The 26,939-nt window shown below is 38.5% G+C and overlaps 1 protein-coding gene across 2 annotated transcripts in view; it reads right to left on the reverse strand.

Moving 5' to 3' along the window:
- Positions 1-935: 935 nt before the first annotated feature.
- The window catches only part of ASB15 (ankyrin repeat and SOCS box containing 15), a 29,875-nt gene continuing 3,871 nt past the window's right edge, over positions 936-26,939 (reverse strand). The window contains exons 2-12 of one of the 2 annotated variants that reach the window (XM_019750030.2): positions 26,119-26,191; positions 24,024-24,136; positions 21,124-21,232; positions 19,477-19,529; positions 19,255-19,386; positions 17,992-18,150; positions 12,211-12,456; positions 10,337-10,508; positions 8,159-8,729; positions 7,487-7,640; positions 936-3,747 (exon numbers count right to left, since the gene is read on the reverse strand). In XM_019750030.2, the coding sequence (XP_019605589.2) occupies positions 3,575-3,747; positions 7,487-7,640; positions 8,159-8,729; positions 10,337-10,508; positions 12,211-12,456; positions 17,992-18,150; positions 19,255-19,386; positions 19,477-19,529; positions 21,124-21,230 (1,767 nt within the window). In that variant the 5' untranslated portion in view covers positions 21,231-21,232; positions 24,024-24,136; positions 26,119-26,191 and the 3' untranslated portion in view covers positions 936-3,574. The remainder of the gene's footprint in view (positions 3,748-7,486; positions 7,641-8,158; positions 8,730-10,336; positions 10,509-12,210; positions 12,457-17,991; positions 18,151-19,254; positions 19,387-19,476; positions 19,530-21,123; positions 21,233-24,023; positions 24,137-26,118; positions 26,192-26,939) is intronic. The other variant, XM_074315653.1, reaches the window with a different exon arrangement.

The raw sequence follows: 26,939 nt of genomic DNA on the forward strand, positions 1-26,939 counted from the left end.
GATAAGAATGTCTGGTAAAAGATCAACGAAGAGGCTTAAGTGTGTTCTCCGTGTCATAAAACACACTTGTGTGTGTGTGTGTGTGTGTGTGTGTGTGTGTGTAGTTTCCTTGCTGTCTGACCCATATGTACTGATTTTTCAAAAGCCTGCATCTAAGGGGGTGTTACCTATGAATATTTGCTGTTCAACATTTACACAATTGTTTCCACATCTTCTGCACTATTGCCTGGAAACATGACCTGTGACTGACTAAAATGATTGAACCATATTCCTCCAGAGGCACTTGGTTTCAATGTGCTTCTGAAATTATTTTAGGTTGGAAATGGAAATGCTATTTAAAGATCACCTACTGAACAACTAAACAAACTACACTCACATAAGAGGTCATAGCTGCTTCTTTCCACCCTGGCTTTCTGTACAGCACAAAATAAAATCCATAGTCACCAAAACAGCCACGACATCGTGGCAGCATGGGAAGACGTCATTAAAACTCTCTCATGTGGATTCCATAGTGGTTCAGTAGGCAGCACTGCAGAGCATTGGGCTTCTCCACAGGGTCACTGGGGAGAAGCAGCTGTTACCCTTTCCCAGATCAAGTTACATATTCTAGGAGAAACAGAATCCTAATTAGATAGAAATTCATTCCCCTTACCATCCAGCCCACTCAAAAACAAAAACAGTGCTAGGAAAGTTCAAAATGTGATAGGGATAAAAATCAAATCCATTTTGGATATAGTGGTGGCGTCAGTTTCACAGAACACATTTCTTTCTGCTTTACAAACACCAAAAGAAGAATTTTCAAAACCTATAGCATGTGCAGTCATGCTTTGTTTTGTATTCAAGTATTTCCTGAATATACTCACATAAAATACATTAAAGAAAATGTTAAAGTGTAAGTTTATCTAATACCTGAAGTGTCATATGGCAAACTTACATCCTCATTCTTATTATTTTATTTATTTAGTGCACTATTTACTGGTAACAGTGCATTTTAGCCACAAGTAAGAAAACAACAGAGGAATCATGAAATCCTACACCTACAACATTAGAGTTCTAAGTATGTTGTAGTTTAATTTATATCAGAATATATCCTCTAGGGAATACAAGGAGTTAAAACTACAGCTCTAATTGTACAGTTATTTTTAATACTTATTGTCTCACAAAGATAACTAAAGCTAAGTATAATTTCAAAAATTCACAAACCAGTGAGGCATTACTATTGAAAGAATACAGTAACTCTTAAGATACAAATAAATATAAGAAAAACACATTCAAATCTAAGAATAATACATTTAAATAATTACATTATTAAAGCTAAACTGCCAATTCAGATATTTAAAACTACCAATTTACTATGAAGTCACTAGTTACATTTGTCTGGGTCTTGTATAACATTCATTCATTCAATATATTTGGCAAATAATTTTTGAGATCTCTGTGCTCTAGGGAATGTATTTGGCCCTAAGAAAACACTGGAAAACAAAGCAGACGTGGACCCTGCCCTCATAGAGCTTACAGTTTTGTGGGGCAGACAAATGAGAGCATAGGCACCTACACAGAATACAGCATGAGAAGGGCTGTGCTGGAGCCTCCCTTCCTAGAGGAAGCAGCATTCATGCTGAGACCTGTAGGATAAGGACGTGGAAAGAGGATTTCAGGCCGAGGAAAAAGAAAATGCAAAGACCCCTTGGTGCAAGAGAGCCTGGTCTATTCTATAGCAATGGCATCCGAACAAAGAACCTCAGATACTTGTCAGACCAGAATGAAATTTTCGCCCATCGATGGGGAAATGCAGATAGTGTGCTAAGTCTTTTCAAAGCTAAAGTCATTGGATTTTTAATAATTGAACTTAAGGCCACTTTATTTTCTGGCATTAAAATGGTGCCTCTTTTATGAACTGATGGTGACAATAGATGATATATAGACATATATTTAATAAATGACCCTGTTTTAAAAATTAATAAAATAAAAACTACGAGTGTATAGATTTTATATGAGCCTGGGAATCACTGTTCAAAGATTAAACTTCGAAAAGGTATTTAATATGGTTAAAGGGGAGGGGTGAGGGAGACATCAAGGGATGAGGCTACGGAGGAAGGCATGGAGGGCCATGAAAAACATTTGGGTTTTATCCTTAGAACAATGGGAGTGATTTTAAGCAAGGGACTGGAACTCTACTTACCTTTGTAAAAAATCACTCCAGGAATTTGTGTGTAGGATGCATGTTGAATGGGACAAGACAACAGGAAGGAAGGCCAGGTAGGCGGCATAAGAGTATCCCAGGAAAAAGGAGATAATAGCTGGCACGAGGAGCAAATCAGTGAGCCTGAGTGGAAGACGACTTCCAGAGATACACTTACCAGGATTTGGCCATCTGCTATATTGGGTAAGGAAAACGGGATGGCCAAGGCTGATGTCCAGGTTTTTGACTTGGGAAAATGAATTGAGAACTGTGCTAACTGTTGAGCTAGAGAATGTAAGAGAAGGAATCTTTTTGCAGAGGAAGATGGTGAGTTCATTTGGAACAGGGTGAGTTTGAGGTGTCTTTGTGTTCAAATTCCATTTGGCCAGTGGTCTACACACGTCTCAAGCACATGAGAAAAGGAGCTGAACTTTGGATGTAAATTTTATAGTCCACAGCACATAGGTAGTAATTGAAACTGTGGACAGGGATGAAATCTCCCAGAGAACACAGCATAAGAAGAGGGCTTAAGGTATATTACTAAAGGGTTGGCAGGAGGTGAGCAACGCAGGAAGAAGCCAGAAACAGAGCAGTCTGGGAGGTGGGAGGAGAGCCAAGAGAGCAAGATGTCGTGAAAACCAAGGGAAGACCTTCTCAAGGAGGGGACAGGCGACAGTATCAGATGCTGCAGGAATCATCTTAGAGGACTGAAGAAGAATGCACATTGAAATTAGCAAGAGGAAGAGATTAAGGACCTTGAGAAGGGCAGTGGAGAAAGCAGACGCCAGATTATAGTGTGTGAATCTGTCGGCAGGAAGGACCTCTGTCACACAGCATAACTGTGAAAGAGAGGAGGGGAATAGGCCAGCAACTGGCTGAACGTGTGGGTTTGAGAGAGTGGTTCTTTGTTTTATAAACATCGGCGAGACTTGCTCATGGATATTGTAGAAGCACTTGATAGAGTTTGAAGACTTGTTGCAAGGGAAGATAATAGAAATTCAAATATAAAGTATTGACTTGCTTAAAAAAAAATCACAGTGTAACCGAAGGGATGGTTACCAGAAGGGGGGAATGGATAAAAAAGGTGAAGGGAAATACAGTCAATAATATTGTGATAACTTTGCATGGTGACAGATGATTACTAGAATTAGTGGATTGTAAGGCATACAAATGTTGAATCACAATATTGCACACCTGAAACTAATACAACTAATGCAATATTATATATTAACTATACTTAAGTTTAAAAAAATCACAATGTAAAGATGTAAAATGCAGTATTCCCATGAGAACACGGGATCCCATTACAAAACTGTCAATGGATTTAAATACACTGAAAGATGTAAACCGATTCCAAGAAATTCTCTGAGGGAATCCCATTGTAAAATATTTTTAGATGAGGTTTAGCTCCTGTCCATAGAGATCATACTCTTTAAATAATATGTATCTTTGAATAATTGGTGGTAGAGGAAGCTTCTCCGTTGAGGCTGGCTGGCAGAGTCGTTGGAGGCCCACAAGTCTTCGAATTTTTAGCCGACACAAATGCTTTAGTGAGCAAGGGTTCTCTAAAATGAATGGGAAAAACAAGCAAAAAATAAAAACAGTATTAGTGGAGTGACCTGTAAGATACAGACTGTTTTAGAATAACATTAACTGGTGACTTGAAGCAAAATTTAAATTGCAATTAAGTGTTCCAGGCTGTGCCCCTAGAAGAGAAGCTCCAGGGAGGCAGACATTTCGTCTGTCTCTGTGTCTGGAGGAGTCTGGCTCATGACGGGTGTTCAGCTGGGATATGTTAAATGAAAGAATACACTTGATTTAAGAAAGCAAGAGCTGGCATCTCCTCTTACTTGTTTTTTAGAATTGAGTGTCACAGAGATACATTTCTTAACTTGCTCTCTCTTCTCCCGGTCTTTCTGATGAATAATTATCCAGGAAACATCTGATGCAAATGATTCCATATGTCCATTATTCAGTCTTAGGTTGATTTCAGTGAAATCTACATAGGTTCCTTCAACAGCTGATTAGTCTTTATTTGCAACTCTGACTTTATATTACGGTTACAGTACTGGCACGTTACCCAGCAATAGGAACAAGTGGAAAGGCAGCATAGCACAGGCTCAGCTGTAGGCTCTGGACTCAGTCAGCCTGGGTTAAAACCTTGGCTCTGCCCCTTAGTATTTGTGTGACCTTGGACGAGTTACTCAGCCTCTGTGAACTCAGTATTCTCACCTGTGAAATGTGGCTGAGAATGGGACCTACCTCTTAGGGTTGCTTGAAGATCAAACAAATTAATTCATGTAAAGTATTAGAAAAATACTTGGTACCTGGTAGCCTAACCATTTAATATGAACTATCACTCAATTAAAAGATATTATATTTCTGTTACATTTGAGATTATAAACATTCCAATTATCTTTTTTTAAAAAAATAAAAACTATGTTTTTCAAAAACTATTGAGGCAAAATAATTGTTACCAAAATAGGCAGAATAAACCCATCTTAAAAAAAAAAAAAAAAAAAATCACCATTTTCTTTTCTTCCCTAACAAATATACTGCCTTACATATACCTGGAGGAATTCTGACATCCAGTGGTTAGCTGTACTCATAGCAATCAACTGACACAGTTGAAATAATGGATGACTGAAACAACAACCAAAAAGCCTTTCTCATCTTATTCTTACTTGGATTGCCCTTCTAAAGTCATAACAATTGGTGATTGTTTTGTAAAACAAACACATGGACAATTAACTACCAATTAGATGCAAAATCTGTGCCATGCCACTCTGCCTGGCATTGGAGAAAGAGCCTGTGTTTTGACGTGACACAGACAAGGGTTCAAATCGTTGCTTTGTTCTTTTCTGTGTCTATAGCTTCAGGACATGAACTAATGTAAGCCTTAGGGTTTTTGCCCTTATAAGCTCCAAAAGGTTTTAACCTTTTTATTGTAAAATAAAATATAGATAGAGCAACTACACAAATGTATAGTTCTTTAAGTTATTATAAAAGGTGGTTAGTTGAACATCTTTGATCAGCTCCCAGGTTCATGAACAGAACTTCCTCAGCTGCCCCAGAATTCCCTACACAGTCCATCCCCCACTTCATTACTTCCTCCCCTATAAGGAACCACCGTTCTGACTTTTATATTAACCACTTCCTGTAGAGCTCCATCATCTCAGTGTGCTAACCATCACTGTAGTGTCAATAATATATTTTAAATTTTGATAGTCTATTTCTATTTTTTCTTATAATAAAAATGTGTGGCATTTGACTGTGATAATTTCCTGTTGCTCATTGTTATGTGAATTTAGTTTTCCTGAATTTCTAGAAGAATGCTAGGTTCAAGATAGCTCTTCTAAGTTACAGAGCTTCCTATTCTGTTGTCTTCTTGCAATGACCCAAAATATGGTGGCTTGATCCCCGAGGTTTCCTGGTTCTGTTTGGTCACCTCCATACTTTTATGTGCGCTCTCTCTTGTCTCTGTTTTGCTTGATTTTGATTTTACTCCCAATGTGGGCCTCAGTTCAGAAAGAGAGTACTGACAGTCCAGTTTCATGAATTCCTAGGGTTCAGACTCTTTTGTAATTCCCCTTAGCTTTAGTTTTTTATTGATAAAAATTTGCATGATAACACCCAACTCTACAAGTTGTGAGGATTTTGTGACATACTTTACATATATATTTCATACTTCACATAAACTTACCATGTAATAAAAATAATATAAAACACTAATATTTTAGTTTTTAAAATAGCTAAATTTATTGAGAGTTTTTAATGTGTTAGACAGTGCTAAGAACCTTGCACATACCATCTCTTTAAATTCCCACAACAAATGTATGAGGTAACTACTACCCTAGCCCCATTTTGCAGTGGGAAAACCTTGGCGTAAAAAGGGTAAGTAACTTTCTCAAAGTCACATAGCTAGTATTACTATCTTGGTCTTTTTGCAGGAAATAAAAATTCTCCTCTCCTTAATGAAACAAAAATGATACAATAAATTGTTGCTTGTTTCCATGAAAATACCAGCCCTGAATAATACATACACTATATAGCCCAGCAATTCCACTCCTAGGTGAGGCCAGAATTCCATCCAACATAGGTCCATCTCACACCAGAGGTCAATTTCTGGGCTCTAAGATTCCTGTTTTAGTTGCCACAAAGTCTCTTCTATTGTAGAACTCATTCCAGGGGAAGAGCCATTTGAGGAAAATCCAAGCTTCCCTCCAAATCTGCATTGGGTTGAACTATCATTCTTTCTAGCTAACCAGCCCCCATCCTTCTCACCAACCTACATCTCTTGTTGCCTTGGTCCAAATAGTCCAAATTCAGATGAATTAATTTAATGTATAAGACTGAAACTAAATGCTTAAATGAAGACCACTATGTCACTTATATTTCTTTTTATAGAACTTTATACCTAACAAATTTGGTATGTGAATCAGCTCAACATTTCAGTTTCACCTGTTGGCTGTAAAATATAATCTAACTAATTTTCATAAAATTTGCCCGATCCTAAAGAACAGGTGTTGAGGTTTTGTTATCCCATCCAAGGCCTATTTAGGTGTATTAAAAGTGCCAGAATATTTAAATGTAATGTAAAGTTGTATGATGTTCTTTAGACTCCATGAAATTGATGTCCAAGTAGGTTTTGAAAGTTCATTTTTCCAAACTCATATTTTGAAAGAGAAAACCTCGCTAGTCTAATTTTTTCTGCTTTCTATTTGTATTTGGAGTAATTTTAGATGCAATTTTATTGAAACTTTTGTGATATGATTCACTTTTATGATTATAAGTAAACTTTAACCCGGAGAATACAAAATAGCCTGACAATAATACAAACTTTTGATGGTAGGAATTTGTCAATGAAGACCTGAGAGAAAGCATATCAAAAAGGATAATTCTAATTCACTTCGTTTATTTATTTACTCAGTACTTACTGAGTATTTACCACTTAGTAGGCATTACACTAAGTCTTGAGAATACAAAAAATAAACAAAACAGATCTCTGCCCACATGGAAATTAAGTCTACATACATTATATTATAGAAGTCAACTTAACTTTTAAAAAATGAGTTCTAGTCAGAATGTTAATATAGTTATAATATTACCCACTAAACACTTTGGAATATATCAAGAAAAGCAAGAAATTGGTATCTTACATCAGAGGAAGTATTAAGGATGATTTTAAAAAACAGGTAATTCTGGAAAGAAGTAGCATTGAAAAAGTATCAAAGATGACACTAAGAAACTTCCCCCCTATACATTCTTCATTAACATTTTTGTAGGCAAAACTTTTTTTTTTACCTAGTATCCGGCGGATTTCCGGCCATTCTCTCTGTGCTTCCAGTGCAGACTTCAGTTTAGCGCACAAAGGGACATAATCCATGTAATCTATTAATATGCGGATAACGCTGCCGACCAAGTGTTTCATCCAAGGAACTGTAATAAACTCACAGAACTGAGAGAATTGATTAAAAATTTAATTTAGTTGTACTTTTAATATACCATATAATTAAACACCCTTGTTATGACAATTACTATCTTTGTCTTTTTTACAGGTAATAAAAGATCCCTCCTTGTAATGAACAAAAAAGAAAAACACCGTTTTCTTGTTTCTGTGAAAATATGAGCCCTGGAGTTACATATATGGCTCTGATGCGATTGTAGTCAACATAACGTGGAAGAATCATGCTTCTTTCCATGATTCTTCTTTCCATGCTCCTAGCCCAAATATTCCACTGAACAAGCGTAAGTTGTTAACTGCATACACCTTCACATTCTTTTACATTCAGTTTCCACTTCAAGAAAAACAGACACCATCTTTTTGCTTCGCTTTACGCTTATAGCCCCATATTATTGCCAACAAAAAATCCAAGAACGATAAAAATGTAAAAGGTAGAGTTGATTTCTCTTTTCCTGTTACGTCTCTAAGTTAGGATGATGACTCAACATGCGGAATGAAAGGCTGTAACTCACCGGGTTATCTTTTATTACACAGGATGTCCATCCTGGCAGTACCTCTTCCTCTATCTCTGACCACACAAACGAATTTCCAAAGATGTCCCCGTGCATGCACTCAAAGCACATCTCCACTTGGTAGCCGTTATTCAGCAACAGCCTCAGCATTGCCTCATCATTTAGGGCGTACTGAATGGCACTGGGGAACCGAGTGTCATTCACGTGCATGAAATAACAGTTGACATTAGCTCCATGGGCGAGAAGCAGCCGGACGATTTCATGATTATTGGCCCGCACTGCCACAAGGAGGCAGTTGAGGGGATCTAAGTTGGGGTCGGCACCTGCATTCAGAAGGACTTCTGTGCAATGGATGTCATTATTAGAAACCGCAAAATAGAGCGCAGTCTTCCTTTCATCGTCGTAGCTCTCGGAAATGTGGTCAGCAAGCAGAGAATTGACGTCAAAGCCATTTTCAATGAGCAGTTCCAGGCACTGTACGTTTTGTCCGTCTGCTGCTGAGTGAATTGGTGTTAGCCCACTTTTCCATATTGCATTTTTGGATGTTACTGGGATAAGATATTTCAGCGCACTAAAACAAAAACAAACAAAACAAAATAACCACATGGCATGAAGAAAATCAAGAAATTAAATAAACCAGCTTTCTCTCTAGACAAATGAATGCTGTTTCTTTAGTTTATTTTTGCTAGATAACCTTATACAAAGACATTTAACCTTTGTCCATTGACTTACTATTTAATATAATTTAGTTTAGTTTTGATTTAGCTTCTCATTCTAAACAGTCCTGGGGATCATGCTGATCATCTTATATATTTTAGAATTTCATCCTAGAATTTTAGAATTCAGGAGCCTTCCTCATCTTCCAGTTCTTCTCTGAACAAGATAATATTTATCACTAACCAATGCTAACTTAGTGAAAAAAATAAGAGTAAGCACATCTGATGCCATAGAGGAATGCTTCACCCTCTTGACCATTAGAATCATAAAGTCACAGGAAGTTAGGGCTGGAAGTGACGTTGGATATCACTTAGTCCAACACCTTCATTTAACAGAAGAGCAATATGAAGTCTGCAGAAATGACTTGTCCAAGGTCAAATGGATATGGAGCAAGGACTAGAATTTAGGCCTCTTGAGTTCTCATTCATTACTCCTCTTTCTTCCTGAGCAATCTATGCTTTAATATTGGCCAGGTCATGTCTGCTTCAATATGGCTTGAAATTGAATTGCTAGCCACAAGAAGGGTCTTTATGATTTTTATCATCCTTACATCAGTCCAATGGAGATAACTAACTGCAGCTTATGGTTCTAAGAACTTGAGATAGTTGTACATTTCACAGGTGACTACCAACCAGAAACATGTCAGAGCCACCAGCAAGTATAACTTGATCTCTTGTGCCTAATTCAGAGCTACCAAGTGTGAATTTATGAACACTGGGAATAAAGCCAGGTAAACTTTGACAACGTGTCACTTAGCGTCAATTACGTGTCATTGGCCACTTAACTTAGCTAATGTGGCCAATGAAAGTGATAAAGCCTAACTATTTCAAACTTTTTGAACTTATAAAATATATTTAATTGCCTAAAACCACCCTCTCGGGGTGGGTAGTTTAATATGGTGATTACAGACTTCTATTGAGTGAATTTTGGCACGTTTCATGATTGAAAAACCTATCCAACCATTTTTTTCAGAATAAAGATATCTAAACTTATAATTAAACTGTTTTACTCAGTAATATATTTTGTATTATGCTATAATAGCCATACATGGTAATAAATAATCCAAGTAATACTGAGAATATTTTTACAAATTTTAATTCTTTGCCAAGGGCAAAATTTTTAGAAAGTCTGTAGCCTTTAGTTAGACACTTAAAACAAAAACAAAAACAGAAAGGCACATTTGGGTGGCTTGTGCAGAATTCTCATGTGTAACTTCTTTCTAAAAGAGAAACTCCTTTCATTATAGAAGTAGTGTACATTCAATGTGGAAATTTTATAAAGTACACGAATATATTTTAAAAAGAGGAAACCAAACAAATATTTAGAAAAACAAAACTTGTGAATATTTTGCCTATTTCTTTTTGGATTTGGGGTATTATTACATAGATAGACATGATTATACTATATAAGCAAATTTGTATTTTTCAACTTAAAATGATCATCCTATGAGTCACTACTCACAGATAGTGCCCCTCGTAGGCAGCTCGGTGTATAGGAAGATGCCCTGCTCTGTTAGGTATGTTTCCACTTCCTCCATATTCCAGTAAGAGGGAAATGCAGTCAGGATTGCCCCCTCCTGCTGCCTCAAACAACACTGACGCCCCATCATCCGCCAAAGCAAACACATCACCGCCTGGCCAAATAAAACAGAAAATACGTGGCATAGTGGTAACTGGGTAGATTGCCAAGATAGTCTCCTTAAAAATAACCCATTGTTTTCCTTTCTGGTTAAGACTTAAAATTAAAAGCATAGAATTAAGAACATCTATGTTTTCAATGTTTTAATAGGCAATCATGCAGCATGTTTCATTTCAGTAGAAAAGTCTTTGCATCACAAGAACATCTGAGAAACCAACAAATCAATGTCTATAATAGACCAATGCTCCCAGGAAAAGGGATAGTTACACTTTGAAGTTTTAAGACAACAGTTAACACTATTTCATTTCAACAAATATTTATCAACTGCTCTCTATGTGCAAACACTGTGTGTGATCTTCAACAGAAGATACTAAGATGAGTTGATCTGACTATTTTAAGAAGCTCAGAGGGACGATGAAACAAAATATCATCAAAGAATGCAAACTGTGTAACATTCAGGTGACAATCAGGACTAAGAGGCCTGACGCAGGGGAAAGAGTATGTGTTTGGATGATGGCGCTGCCGGTGACCAGGAGTTTGGGGCAAGCTATGTACTTCTGTGAACCTCCATCTCCTCATCTGTAAACGAGGGTGACACAGCTTATGTCATAGGGCCTATTTGATCACTGAATGAGGTTGCACTTTAGGGGCCCCAAAAATGTTAGTCTTTCCCCCATAGAGGATTCTGGGGGACCAAGCCTTTATTTACAGATGAGGAAACTGCGGACCAGGTGTTTAGGTAACTAGGCTAGAGTCAGACAACGAGTACGTGGCAGAAACTGTTTTCAGATTTTGCCCTCTTCATTCCTCGTTTTGTAGTTGTATAAAGCACCTGAAGGTTTCCAAAGAGGGGCGACATCACAGTCTGTTGGGCAGAATGGGGGAAGGCTTCAGGGAGAAGTTGACTTTGAATTATGTTGGCCAGGATTCCAAATGAGGGCAAAGACCTGGCCCAAACCCAGACAGCGGGAACGTGAGGAACGTTAGGGAGCACTGCTCCTGTGATCCGCCTGGAACACAGGATACAAGTCTGGGGCAGTGAGGGCTATACCTGCTAAAGCAGGCAGGATGATGCAGAGGGTCCCGTGCGAGACTCAGGGCAGCAGGAAGCCACTGAGTGTCTGCGAATAGTTGGCAGCATTGTAGCTGCTCTTTAGAAGGAGGAGCTGAGGTCAGCAGGTAGCATGTATTCTTTGATGGGGAGACTGGAAGCCTGGAGAACAGTTAAGAAATGATTGCATTGGTCCAGGGAAGATGTGAGGGAATGAGCAGGATGCAAACCAGAGGGGCTGCCAAGGTGAGAACAGGTGAGCGAGACACTAGCACATGGCAACTGGCTAGATTTGGAAAAGGAAGAATCAGAGGTAAACCTAAGCTTTCAGTCTTGGTTGAGAGAAAGGATTAAATCAAAAGCGTGAAAGAAGGGAAATTCAGTTGAGGAGATGAGTGTGAAACCTTGGTGAGCCATCTATGTGAAAACTGGGCTGTCTCTGGAGCGAGCAAGTGGGGATGGGCACGCAGATATGCAGGGTGTCACCGAGATGTGGACTAGAGGGCTGTTGAGGTGATGGAGGACAGGGCACCAAAGTCTGGTGCCCAGTGACATTCAGGAGAGGAGCAGGAGCCAGTGAGGAATGGAGGACAGGACATCCAAGAGGCAGGACAGAGTGAGGACCGCGCAATTGCCTTTCCCGTACCTTTGTGGATTAGGTGTTCCAACACCTCGCAGTGGCCGAACTCCGCAGCCACACCTAGCGGTGTGATGCCAAACCCGTCCCTCAGGTGCACGTTGCCGCCGTGCTTCAGCAGCAGGGCTATGAGGTCGTTGCGGCCTTGTTTGGCGGCTTCGTGCATTGCCGACCAGCGTTTGGCACATGGCTGGTCAAGGATGGAGTTGTGTTTGAGGAGAGTAGACACCATATCGTAGGAGCCGTTTCTTACAGCTTGAAGATGGTTATCAAAAGAACAATCGACAGTAGGCATATTAACACGGATATCTTAGATGGCATGAAACGAGTTACCCAATTTAATACCAAAGGAGATGTTAAGCTATTCCCGCCTGCAAGAGAATATTATGCTTTTCCTACACCTTCTATTTCTTATATGCAGATTTCTCTTGTGGAGTGGAAGCATGCAAGATGAGACTGCCTTTTCTTAGAGAGCTTGACCTACTGAGATTCAAGAGTTTCATGGAAAACAGTGCACATCACTAAGACAGGGTGTTGTGTGTAATCGTTCCAAACCTTGCTTTCTTCATTAACAAGATGAAAATAGCATCCACTGTTGGGTTGTATAAATTAAATAATGTATGCAAAAGCTTTAGTATGCACTAGGAGCTCAATAAGTGATAACTTATTATTAATATTATTTCATTACTTCTAGGATCCTAAAGCCACATACGTAAGTAATTTTTATCAAGTTTGCCCCTTCTCTAGAAAGAGTCTTCCCCCTGCCCCCCTGCCCCAACAAACAACAGTATGAAATGAGCTTCTCTTTCCCATGCTCGTACTGGGAGATTAGCAACAGGCATGTTTAGAATCTAGGTAGGTCGGTTGTTCTGAACAGAAAAAGTGTGTGACAGCTAATGCACTACAGTTTCAGAGGTTTGCTGAATCAGATGTCTCTCTCCCCCTCTGCTTGTTTCTCAGAGCCTGAAAGTACACTATTTAAAAGTGTTTTCCCCCTTAGATTATTAAGAGATTGTCCCAATTTAGACATATTTCTGAAAGATGTAATGCACTTTTCTCTTATCAGTAAGTAAAATCTTATTAAGAAATAGCAGGATGAATGATACTCTCTGCAAATGGAGATGAATACAGTTTCATTCATTCATTCATTCATTCAATCTGTGCTGGCTATATGAGAGGTGCTAAATTAGGAAAAAGACAGAGGTAGTTCTCACGTGTGGAATTTACAGTCTAGGGAAGCCTATACTGTATTCTGTTTGAAGAGAGACTCAGAGTCTGGGCTTTTGCTGGGAAAGGCAGGAGGAGATGTGGGGTCACATACAACATCCCAGGCAGCCAGGAGGCAGAATGCGAAAAGGATGTGAGGCCACGGCAAGGGAGAGGGCTCCAAAAGTCATAAACAGAGGACAGAGACAAACTTTGCCTGCCACACTTGGAGGCAGGCAAGCCATCACTGCAGTGAGATTTCACTTTTTCCCCTCCTCACTGTCTAGATTAGAGTCTGTGGACAAATGCCTTTCTCTGAATCACCCACCTGCCACTGGCAGCTCTAATTACAGTGAATTACCTCATCGAGCTGGTGTTGCTGCAGAGCAAACATCAATACATTAAACAAACTGAGAGCTGTGTCCTCATTTATCTTCTTGCTCCTCCTATTGCATTTTTTTCTACTTAGAAATAATGTGTTAAATAATGAACCTCTTCTCTCATTATCTGTTTTCCTTTTGTTGGACTCAGAGAACATATCGATTAGAGATATTATTAGTCTTTCTTCATGACAATCACGGTATATAGGTCATATTCATCTGAAAGTAATTTTAAAACTAGAACTACTTGAATTTTTTTTTTGGAGCTAAGAATATATTTTATTTCCCATAAATAATAATATAAATTGTGGGGAGCTCCTCTCATAACCCATAAAGCCATTCCTAACCAATAAATGTCTGAAATAATGAAAACTAATAAGGCACAGTATTTGTGTAACATAAGTAAGTAAAATACAAATTAAATAATTTATGAAATAAAAAATACATCTATATATACCTTCAATAATAATGCTTGAAGAGAACCACGTTTCAGTTGAGGAGTTAGGGAATTCGAGAATTTTGTGTAGTTTATGGGCACTTTTGAACACTTCATATTCTGCTGTCACTTTTCCTTTTTATTTTAAATTTCTGTCATTTTCTTTCTGGGTATATGTGTTTTGTTCATGTAATTTACTAATCAGCAGTAGATTATTTTCTGAGTCATTTGACATACAAATAGAGAAGGTTTTTCTGATGTATCTTGATGGATTGGAAGATTAAAAGAGGAGATGGAATATACAGGATATATATTAATTTGTGAGAAAGAAAATGTCTGAAGTAAAATTAATTGGCTTCTTCTGTAGCCTGGGCCCCACTGGCCCAGACAATCCTGTGGCTATCTGACTGGACAAAGGTGACACTAACTTCAGAGGGGAGTCTGAGTGCAAAAACCCTGAATAAGTGTCAGAAAATCAGCAATCAGATACACACTACTCAGCAAATCACTGTGTAACATGACTGTACCACATCAAAGTACCATGGTCAGGTCGGGTGGCTGATGGGCAAGAGAGGTCTGGGAGGACAAAAGGTGTGATTTATTATTTGTTTTGGGGGGGCGGGTATCTAAGGATATTCCATAAAGACAAGGATGATAGGATTGGGTTAAGAAAAATAAAATGGCATTGCACCGAAAAATAAAAAAAAACAGCACTTTTTTTTCTCTTATCTCTCCTTTATAAGCTAATGGACTATGAGTAGCAAATTTCAAAGTAGCCCATAGAATCAGGAAGAAAACTGAGAAACTGTCATGGGTGATCCATTTTCCTATGACCCAAACAGACCTAATGTGTTTTCCACAATGAAGGTCCTAAAGAAGGTAACCCAAGAAAAATTCTTATTCTCCAGAAATGTGGATGATGGGGACATAAGTGAATACCTCCTGAATATTTCCTTCACGAAACTTTTATCTTCTCCTTGTTATTACCGTTTGGTTTTTAAAATTTATTATTTCCAAATGTTCACTTTATTTTGACTTTGCTAACTCAAGATCAAATTCTTTTCCCACACTTCAGATACTGCTAGAGTAGAGAAACCAACAAACGAAACTTTGAAATGCATATAAATGCTTAATGCAGTTGTGGGCATTAAGCATTAAAGAAAAATTTGAGTGAAGTAAAAAGAGACAAGTGAGTGACAATCATGACTTATTTGTCCCTTAAGAAATAAGTGGGATGAGAATAGAAGTAAAGACTAATTCTAAATTTGCAATTTGAGATGGTATAAAAACTCTGGAGGAGTGACTTTTGTTTTCCTCTGTTTTGAAGAAATCAAAGATTAGCTATACAAACAACAACATATACATGGATGTCACTGCAGATACTCCATGGTATATGCCTTTACAAAAATAATATAAAAAATAATATAATCATATTAATAGTGGCACAGCAATCCAGACGTGTAATTGCAGCTTAAAACGTTAAACATCATTGTAAAAACCCCAGTTATTTTTGCACCTACCTAATATTAAGTGCCTGTAGTACCAGCTCAAGAAAAGAGCTTTGGTTTATTTATGTAAATCACCATGTTATGGTGATATAAGGCTGGTTAACACGGAGAGACAGCTATCTGTTCCCCTCTACTCATGTTTCCCCTTTTCCTTTTAGCAACAGAAGCCCCCAGGTTTTAGCTGGACACAGTTTATCCAGGTAGAGACTACATCGCCAGGTCTGCCTTGCACCTAAGTGTGGCTATGTGACAAAATCTGCACTCACAGTGTAGGAATGAAAACGCTGGGTGCAATGCCCAGGTCATGTTCTTAAACGTGAAGATGTTTTTTCAAGGCTTCCTCTTTCCTCCTTCCTGCTGGCTGGGAAATGGTGACATCTGAAACCCTGCCATCCTTGGGCCACTCGCTCTGAAAGTTGTGAGAGAGAAATGAACTTCTTTTTAAGTTGTTGTTTGTTGGTTTTTTTGTATCTGGGTTTGTTTTTCATTTGTTACAGAAGCTTTGCCAATACCCTAACTCTAATAATTAGATTGTTTGTCCCATCTAATCTGAATTCGGGAAGGCTGAAAGCTCTGACATGGGGCAAGAGGAAGCAAGAAGAAACCATATTGGAATGACCGCAGGCTGTGGTGACACTATTCATTTAGCAAGTTATGTCCAGAGGCAGAAGGCTGCCCAGCTCTCCCTCCCCTGTCTGCTGGTGACCTGTCTACACCCCAAGTCACAAATTAAGAGCAACTATCTCTTTGGAAGCGTCACAGATTCACTGCCTTCTTAGTTCCCTAATTTACTTTGAATACACACCTTTATAATAGTATTTCTATTTACATCATATCTAGCTTTCCCATGAGATTCTCCAAGAGGAGGAAGATTATCCCACTCATCTTTGTATTCATTTGCCCATCACGGCATCTGGCTGAACATGAACCTCCAGAAATGTTAGTTGCACTGATGTTGAATTAATGTTGTCAAGTGTAAATATTTTACTCTTGTTCATGACTTGTCTAAGTTTTCTGTTCACAATATTCAGGTTGTTTTTAAAATTAGTGATTTCTCTGTGAACGGGAATTGTGGTAGGTAAACTAGCTGTGACTACAACTCATTATGCTTTATTTTTTTTCTCTGTCATTGCTGATAAAAAAATCTTAGGTAATAATCCTCTTACACACACACACATACACACACACACACACATGCAATTTCATAATGGCTCTCTCTCTAGAGCATCTACCATGGGGCAAGGGTTTAATATATTTATATTTTCTCTAATTTTATAACAATTCTGCATGGTAGGTGGTGTATTTCCATTTTACACATGAGGAAACTGAGGCCCATGATTGCAATCTCATAGCTAGGATTTAATCTACATAACAGTACTGCTAAGAAAGATCTTAAAAGTTCTCAGCATAGGAAAAAACTTGTAGCTATGTGAGGTGAGGTAAGTTAACTAAATGTATTGTAGTGCTTATTGTGCAATATATACGCGTATCAATCACATCCTATACCTTAAACTAATACAATGTTATATGTCAATTACATGTCAACAGAATTGGGAAAAAAGAAATCCACGGATCTCAGGTACCTAAGCCCAAATCCTTACTCCACAACACTATGTCCTAAGAGAAAGGAAATGTTATCTCTGCTCCTTTGGAGTTAATCTTATCTCTCTCTGCTTCTGCAAACAGACCTGCCAATTCTCATAGGTCACCAAATAGCAGGATATGCACGCCTGAGAAGAAGCTGATAAATGACACCTTTAGGTTTATCATTACTTCTTTGTTGTGTCACAGTGGTGAACCATTTGTAGGAGCCCGGTGCTGCATCTGAGTACTTGGAATCTGCTCCTCCTCTTCCTGTCCATTTGGCTTCATTGTTCTTTTATAGACTTGGCATCTATCTTTGGGATCCCATTTCTGCCACTTTCATCTGGCTCTGTACCACAATGCAGCCCTCCTTACCGCTGGGCCCCACCTAGAGAATATTCCTTTAGAACTAGCACTTCTGGGCTCATAACACTCCTAATTCAGATCCCTCCCAGTCAGTTGATGCTGAAGGATCTGTCACATTTGATCTCTTTGTGGGACAGAAAAACAAAACCATCAGACAGATGAGATGGGGGTTAGGGGAGGAACTCAGGGAATGGAAGGAGATCAGGTCACATAATTTTAGCCAAAACAGTGGTTTCCAATAAATACTTATTAAATATTTATTTGTCTCAAACTATAATAGTTCTAGGAAAAAAAAAAAAAGGTCATTTACCAATCAGAAGGGGCGTCTCTCCTTTGCCATTTTTGGTGTTTGGCCATACTCCCTTTTCTAGTAAAGTTCGTACATTTTCCACCAGCTCAGCTTTCACTGCCAAAGTCAAGGGTGTTTCTCCATCAGCGGTCTTGAACTCCCAGAGTGTCTTATAGGATGCTGAGATGTGAAAGCATTGTGTAAAGTTAAAAATCTTTACTTAAAGACATCACCTAAGTCAGAATAATACACTAATATATGCATTAGATTGAGCAAAGTCAATTGGTGAAAAAGGGAAGACTAAAAGGAGATATGAGTAAAGTTGATCAAATGAAGGTCAGTATAAGTTGATGAGTGTGGACTGGCTAATCAAGTTAACAGCTAAAAAACCAACATCTACGTTTCAAGGTGCTCTTTTTTTTTTTTTTTTAATGGGTTGTGAATTCTCATTTCTTGGTAAATGGTAATATAATTCCCTAATCCTTAGCATTACCATTTAAATTTTATCTGAAATTGGTTTTTGTCAAACGAAGTCTGTGAATGTGGAAATGAGAAAGTATTTGAATGAATGTATCCTGTCAGAATGTGTTAGAAATACTATACTTGATATTATCTTCTCTATCAGTCTGTCTATTAGTCTAGCTCTCTATTTTCTTTAGCTGGCTAGTGGGCTGGATACTTAATTATCAAGTATCTATCATTATCTCCCAGAACATAGAACCAGGGAGCAACACCAAAGGTTGAATGATAGGGCACTCACAACGTGTTCTGTAAGATGCCGAGATGTGAAAAATACTGTGTTAGAACATGGAAATTATTAATATTTAACCCTGGGTCAATTTACCATGATATTTATTCGTGTTTACACTATGAAAAAATAATATAATATGAGGAAAAATATAGTAAGTACTACTTGTACTATATAATTATTTTTGGAAACTGTTAAGAGATGTTCAAGATGAAAAATTAAAAACCAACTTCCAAAAGCAACAAGATTTATATTCTAATCAATTAAGTCATGATACGTACAAACTTTTATCACTTTTAGGAGATAAGCACATCTTCCCGCCAACTTATGTCCTTAGAAGGATGCAAAGGTGAATGCTGAACCTCATGAAATATGCTAATTTTTGTACCCTAAGTTTAAAACATGGGTATTGCCTTTTCCCAGTTTCAATTAATCTTTTATTCCGTCTCTTCTTTTTCCTTGTTATATTCACTGAGAATGCTCCCAACTTCTACATTCTTGTTTCAATGTAGTCTAAAGGATGTATGTTCTCTTACCATCCAGAACGATTTCAAGTACTTGCTGAACAGGCTGAACAACAGCTTCATGCAGGGGAAACCATCCTTTTTCATCGGCTTCATCTAACGCATATTTACATTTCACATATTCCTGGAGCTCTAGAATGTGACCTAAATGAAACACATGGGCTGGTAACAAATCTCTGCCTTGGCAAGATGGACTCTCCAGTTCATCCCTGTGCAGGCAATACCCTCATTTACCTTGTTTAATGGCCTCCACGAGTTTTCTGTTTTGATCACTTAGTGGTACAAATCTGCCAGGGAAAGAAAAACAAGCCCTATTTATAAAAGTGGTATCCTTCAAGGAACCCCAAATTTTAATTTATATTGAGTTTTTGTACATAATCTTAATAATGAGGATCTATAGGAAATGCACTCAACTGATTTTCTCCACTGTAAACAGGAAATGTCTGAGAGTCAGGTACACAGTGTATTTGTGATACAGTAGACCTCAGGAACATTCATGAAGATGACAAAATACAAGATTATAAAGCTGTCTCTGAAATGAGTTCTTAGCAACAAAAAAGGAGTAAGCAACTATAATCAGAGTGAGTAGAGCTGGGTTCAGATTTTGAACTTTATAATCCTGGGAAGGCCAGTTGGCCTCTCTAACTGGTGCTTTCTTCATCTGTAAAGTGATGGGAATAAGTAGGAAGATCTCTAAGGCTTCTTCCCAACTTAAAAACTTTATGCTTAATAAATGTTTGTCACTTTAAACTTAATAATTGCTAATTAATGGTTGCTTACTTGAGAGTGTCTGAGCCACACTGCATGGGAGTCTGAATCCCCTCGTCCACAAGTGCAAACAGGCTGAGCATTTACTGAACAAACTTCCAGTCACCGGTCCACTAGGTCATGATTTCAACCCTTATGACAATTCTCTGGTGTGTGTGTTTATTCAAAGGAAACAAGGTATGTATTTCGTGAGAAATTGATTTAACTCTATCAAGAAACATTTGCTGGCATTCTAGGGTTGTGAATGCCGTCATGGGAACTCTAAACGTCTAAAATCTGTTGAAGATAACAGGACAATTAAAGAGACAGGAAAATTTTTAAAAGCTCGAAAGCAATAATTTTATAGCACTGACTCTATTCAAAAGCACCACTGAATTTCAAAATACCAGATTGTAAATAATATAACAGAATGTAAAGGTAAACTGAAGTTTATTTTTGTCAGAAGAATAATGGATGTTGTTCGAGACAGAAATTTACTTTTGCAGTCTCAGACTTTAGAACCACTGCTACAATAAAGCATCAATTTTCGGTATAATTTATTAACTTCTGTCATTTGAATAGTAGACAATGAAATAGGCTCTGGTTGATACATTACTTTGTCATATATGACAAAAGCACTCAACTCTTTTCCCATTCACTGAAGTTTTGGGCTAGGTGGGTTAGCATTATTCTTCATATTTTAAAGATGCAAAAATGGAATCCATTACTTACAAAGGTTGCCTGAGTCAGGGGAAGAATGGGCTCTAGAACATACAAAACAAACCTCTGCATATCTATGTGTACATCAGTTGTATAAAATGTACTTGCAAATTTGTTAAAGTTTATTGTCCTTTTTGATTCCATATTGATTTAGAAAATAGGCAATCGTGTGCAACAGAATTCAACTAGAAATTTCCCCTCCAGATGATTTCCATCTTGCACTGGAGATGGGAATTTGTGGCAGGTCAGACTGCTAAACATGTGCACAGTGGCCCTTGTAAAGTTGTTCAATTCTCTTCCAGAAAAGAAGGGTGAGCATTTCCTTAGAGAAGGAGTCAGGAAATGTCATTCATTTCATCTTATACCAAAATGAATGGCATGAAGAAATTTTGTTGAGAACAGTCACTTTGTTACCTTTCAGGGTAAAATGTAGTCTTGCTGGCTTCAATGGATTCTTGAATACTGAGCTGAATATCATAACTTGTAAGATGATCTTCATCAGGGTCATCATTAGTATCCATGACTGAATAGAATTTTGAAAGAATTAATTTCTTATTATCAGCAAATGGCAAAGAACACCATATAGTTAACATGAAAGATGCAAAATGAAAAACCAAAATGCATTCACCTGTCTCCATTTAACAAACACAAACGCAGTTAACATTTCAATCTGTATTATATGTGAAGCCCGCTGTAATTTTTGAAGTCTTTAAATACCTGCCCTTTGGTATTTTCTGATTTTGATTTTCTTTTCAGTAACAACTACAGTTGGGCTTACAAGAATTCACTTTTGCCACATATCTGAGTTACAATAATTTGGGCCCTTGAGTTTTCCTCAAAACACTGTTCTACACAACACATTAGAAGTTTAAAACTCTACCCGAGAAGAAGGAAGACAGTGGCAAGAATAAAGAACAGTGAGCCTTTCACATTCTTTAGTCTTTATTCTGTCTGCTGTGTTTGCTTACATGCCGATTAATCCCTCTTCTCACACCAGCAATGCTGTGAGTTGGCTGTCTTGAATTGCAGTTATTTCTGTATTTGTGTTCAACTTCTTGTAACAGACTCTATGCTTTTCAAGGTGAAGGGTGTACCTCACTAATCTCTGCATCCCCTACTGCTCTAGAACATGCGTGGCACAGGGAAGCTCTTCAATGACTATACCCGGGGTGCCAAAAAATGTATCCAACTGGACATTTTGGTCAATGTTGCTCAAGCAGTAGTTCGCTGTAATCAGAAGTGTCTGGATGCCGATGGTAACCACTTGGAGCATCTCTTGTAATTGCAGAAGTCAAACATGACTTGTGTTCATTTTTTTTGTTATTGGTATAGATTGAGTATTACAATTTTAACACAGTTTTCCTTTCTTAAAATGTGTATACATTTTTTTTGGCACCCCCGGTATTTGTTGAATTAAAGTAGAGAGAATAGAAAGTTACAAATGTAGTGGCCTAGCCTTGCCCTCAGGAAATCTGAAGATGGTCCTTGACATAAGGACCATCTTAAGTCCATCCCCAGACCAGAGACCAATCTCCTGTTCCTGCCCCCTGCACAGTTATATCCATTATGAGCCACTGCTCTTGACTGGCCCATCTCCTCTGAAGATAATGAGCAAAGATATAAATTATTTCTCATTGGCTTGTTTCTTCCAATGATCAGATTAGAAGAGTGAGTGGCTCTCATTACTATTGGATCCATTGTTTTATCTTAGAAAATTGATTAAGTGTAGCAATGCAAATAGTTCTACAGCTGGATTGACTGGCCAAAATAAAACGATTTTTGACTACTGGTACTTTTCAAGCCAAATGCATTGTCTATCTGAAATTATACACTGTGGTGTGTCTTTTCAAGGGGAAATAAACAAAGAGTACTCTGTGGGCAATTTCCAAAACACAGTTGACACTTGCATTACTTTTTCTCATTGTCAAGGTTAAATAAGCTCAAATTTTAAGGACAGTTCTTTATATGGTTATAGCCAAGGTCCCTGGATGCACACAGACTGCACACAAACTCAGCGGCATCATTATACTTTTTATTGTTCACTGCTCTGCACGAGTGGCCTTATTGTCACTTTGAGACAGAAAGGAGAGAAGAGTGATAAAGTTTGGAGACTGTTCCTGAGTCAGTAACAGCAATCCACTAAGCATGTTTCTCACACCACGATATCTCAGTATACTCAAAGGCCAACATGTGCCCCAGGGAGTCTATTCAACAAATAGATTTAAGTGGTGTTTTATTTTGTTTTTTGTTTTTTTATTGGTTACTGGTTCATTGTCTCTCTCCTCCCCATAGCATGTAGTCCAATAAGAGCAGAGAATTTGTCTGTGTCAGCAGTACCTACAGAAGCATCATCTCATGGTTTGTGGTCTCTGTGTGTTGAATGAATGAGTTAATAAATGAACCCTAACATCTTCTAAGGTCTGCTTTAGCCTTAGAGCTAACTGTTCCTCAGGTATGCAGTCTTTCTTTCTTCCAACTAAACGAATGTGATTACCCACTCTGGGCGTGGCTTTATTTCTCTCACTCTTGTGCTTTTATATCTCATTCCTCTTCATTCGCAAGGCCCTTCCAGCTGTTCCACACACATGGCCCATGCTGCCTCAAGCCTGGCTCACCACATCCTTCCTATGGAAGCCCTTGCTGAAAGTCTCCAATCCTCCCTCGCCTTATTTATCTATGAATATCTCCTCTACATAATATTTTTTCCAATGTCTGGATTTATACTCCTTTTGTTTGTTTTGCAAATTCTTCACATATTTGTGTTTTGTATTCCCACTTGGACTATTAGTTTTCTGAGTGAAAACAAAAACAAAAAAGAACTCTTTCTTTTTCCTTTATGTCTTCTCTCTCTACTTCCATTCCTAGTGAGCTTTAGCTCATGGCTTTTCTCAGTGGTCACTGGAAAAAATGTGTTGACTCATTAGTAGCGGAAAAGCACTGAGTCCTTCAGACAGCACAATTAGATGGTGAAGTTAAGCTTGTGGCATCGCCAGCTGCCTTTCCCACTAATATCTCTGTGGTGATAGGGGATTGCATGGCTCTGGGATTAGTAATGGGATACAGAGCCTTTCACCTAGTTAAATCACCAGCTTAACTCCAAACCTGTTTGAAACTTGGGCTTCTAGTACATGAGATGCCACAGACCATTTAGAGAACTGAGTTGGTCTGTGGAAAGTTTTTTTTGTTTTTTTTTTAAATGTCCTTTTCACTATGCTCCAGAGAGGAGTTATCTAAAACTCTTAACTGTGTTGTATCCCTAATGACAGCAGGGTAGAAATGGTGAGAAAACTCCTACTACATGGAACAACACCCACCTGACACAAGCTGTCTCCAACCTTTTACTAAAAGCTGGGGATGAAGTGGAGATCTGTGTGCAGGTGCAGTAAGGCGTCAGACAGACATTCAGGGGAGCATCACCGGGATAGACCTAGAGGCATCAAGGTGCAACGAGAAGGGCAGGAAAAGAGTTACTTATCTGTACCTCATATTTAAATGAGCAGGACTCAATCCCAGCAGAAGGTTGGCAACCTATCGCCAGCCTTTATTTAAAATTATCTGTAAGCACCAATCAGCTAGCTGAGGAAAGGCCAAATAACATTTTGACACCCTTTAAGACCTATTTGCTGGTACCCTGCTTCTCAATCTAGAAAAATTAATCGACCTTTTCTAAACAAGAATTTGCCAGTCTTGTTCTGGAGAAGCCCACTAGTGAGATTTATTTATTCTCCATATGCTGCTAATTTACGAAGTAATTGGGACCATCACATTGGATGGTTAGCCTTTTTATTTAATGCGCTGAGTAGTTAACCTTGCTTCAGAAACACGTTTGATGACAGCAATGGATTCTCTCTCCAAAGCGATGCATGCCCACTCAAAATTCTGCCTATAATTTTAGAGGATTCATGGATCCTCTGAGGCCCTTTCATGTACCCCAGTTAAAGAACCGTTAAATGCAGGATTTTCAAATGCTAACTGTATTATTCAGATATTGATAATTATTAGTTCAAATACGGGCTAAGTAACATCCTAGATTTAGGTAATGGGGAAAGGAAAGTTTGGTGATCATGGAAGTTTTAGATTATCTTTGGTAATTACAAAACCAGTGATTACAATAATAGCTGTAAGTTATTGAGCGATCGCTTTGTTTCCAGCGCCGTGCAAAGCACTTTGCGTTCACTGACTTGCTTCAAATCCTCCAATTCTGCTTTCAGGTATTACAGAGTCATCGTGTGTAGATAGAAACAGGCTTCACGAGGTTAAAAAACCCACCCAACCCCACAAAGCTAATAAGTAGTGTCTGGACAGAACGTGAGTACCTTCATTTTTACAGTCTTTCCGAAGCCACTGGAAAACATCCCACAGTCTGTTGCCCTTAAAACACTCTGATCTTGCTCTTAACAGCCAGCTCTTGATGACAATAACTTCCAAAAATAAAAAAAATAGCTTCCAGGGGCATATAAATCTTTATCTTTGGCTCTGGGCAGTAAGGCTTTGTGTCACTTAGAATGGTCTCAGGTGTCCTAAACCTGCCTGCGTTCTGTACTTTTTGTTTTCGAGTGTAAACATTACCGTCTAAAAAAAATAGGATCAACATGCCAGTGGGTGCCTGACTGAACTGGTCAGGAGATTGGGGTGATGTTGCAAGGCGTGACGCAGGAGTGAACCTGGGTACATGACACGTCTCTGCATCGGACACTCTGAACCATCTCCAGTCCATGATCCACGCTAAACACCGTACTATTGTAAGTGTGTGAGGTCCCTTGGAGCTTCCTTGGACACATGGGAGCTCCCACAGCCCAGGATCGGCCAGGGTCTCCTTTTCCCCAAACCAAGGCTATACGACTTTGTTCCCTATGAATTGTTCGGTTGGCTTACTTCCAATGACACCCAAGTCTGTTTACCCCATTCACCCTTACACTCTGTCTCGGGCAAAACAAAATTGAAACCATGTCTGTGGGTCTTAAACAGGGCTGGCGTTAAGTGTATCCCAGACTGAACAGTTGCTTCCACAGTGCAAGGAACGGCTTTGTGTCCATAAATATCACACGGCCCCCAGCACCTGTCACACCCGTGTAATTCATCAGTGAGAGATTCTGTGCTTTCAGGCTTATTGTTCCATCTTTTAGCGTCCCTTTTAAAATGCCCATAGCACCATACTGGCCGCCAGCGTAGAACCAGGATCTCTTGGAGTAGTTACTGAGGGGAACCTGGGATGGGGAAGATGCCAAAGGGTCTAAGACTAAGTCTAGAGGTGACAGAGGGCGTAGGGAAAGAGCAATGCAGTAAAATTTGGTTCTAGTCACAGTATTATATAAGGCCAGCCCAAATCCAAACTCTGAGCTTCTGAAGGAGGTGTGCATTCTGTGTGTGGAAGCGGGAGCCTGATACCCCAAAGAAATTTTCTTTTACCTTGAAACTGCTATGGCTTTTAGGTGATGAGCTCATCTGCTGGAGGTCCCAGAGAAAATCACCAGGATAAGTCCTGTCAAAGGAATAGCAATCGTTACAGGGCGTTATCATTTCTCAGTTTTGCGAAGAAAATACAGTTATTCTATACAAAACAAGGCTCCTTCTCATTTTTCTGCATTTGGACCATTCATGGGGATAATTTTAAAGATATATTGAAATCAATATAAATAAAATTTTGTTGTATCTCTAGTTTTTATTTGGTGGCTACACACTTTTGTTTTTTCAGAATCCTGTAGCACAAAATAGCAAATCAGAGAAGTGGCTACATTTGGCTGATTTCAGTGACCGAGCTCACTAGTCCCCAAGAAATTTCAGAGAGAGGAAAAACTGTGTCAGAATTGGGTAACTTTTATTTATAAGTCATAAGTTATAGCAATTCCCTCTTTGTCATATTTGTTTTTTCTATGAGAGAGAAATCCTGTGGATGACAGTGAGAACTAGACCAGTTCAAACAGCATCTTCCTTTAACAGCATAAGTTGTTCTGTTGATACATTTAAAACACACACACACACACACACACACACACACAATCTTAGTTCAGAAAATGAATGCTACTTATATGTTGCCTTACAGAAACAAAACTCATCTCTTTAGAAAATATATAAAAAGACAAAATGGACATATTGGTCTCTAGACACTAAATATTATGATATCTGGTATATGATAAGAATTCACTAAGTATTCCCTGAATGAATGACTAAATGGATGATCAACTATACACTACTCTTAAAAATTAGCAAAAGATTAGAATAACCTTGTA

Source organism: Rhinolophus sinicus, linkage group LG11 (genome assembly GCF_036562045.2).
Source record: "Rhinolophus sinicus isolate RSC01 linkage group LG11, ASM3656204v1, whole genome shotgun sequence".
Taxonomy (NCBI): Eukaryota; Metazoa; Chordata; class Mammalia; order Chiroptera; family Rhinolophidae; genus Rhinolophus; species Rhinolophus sinicus.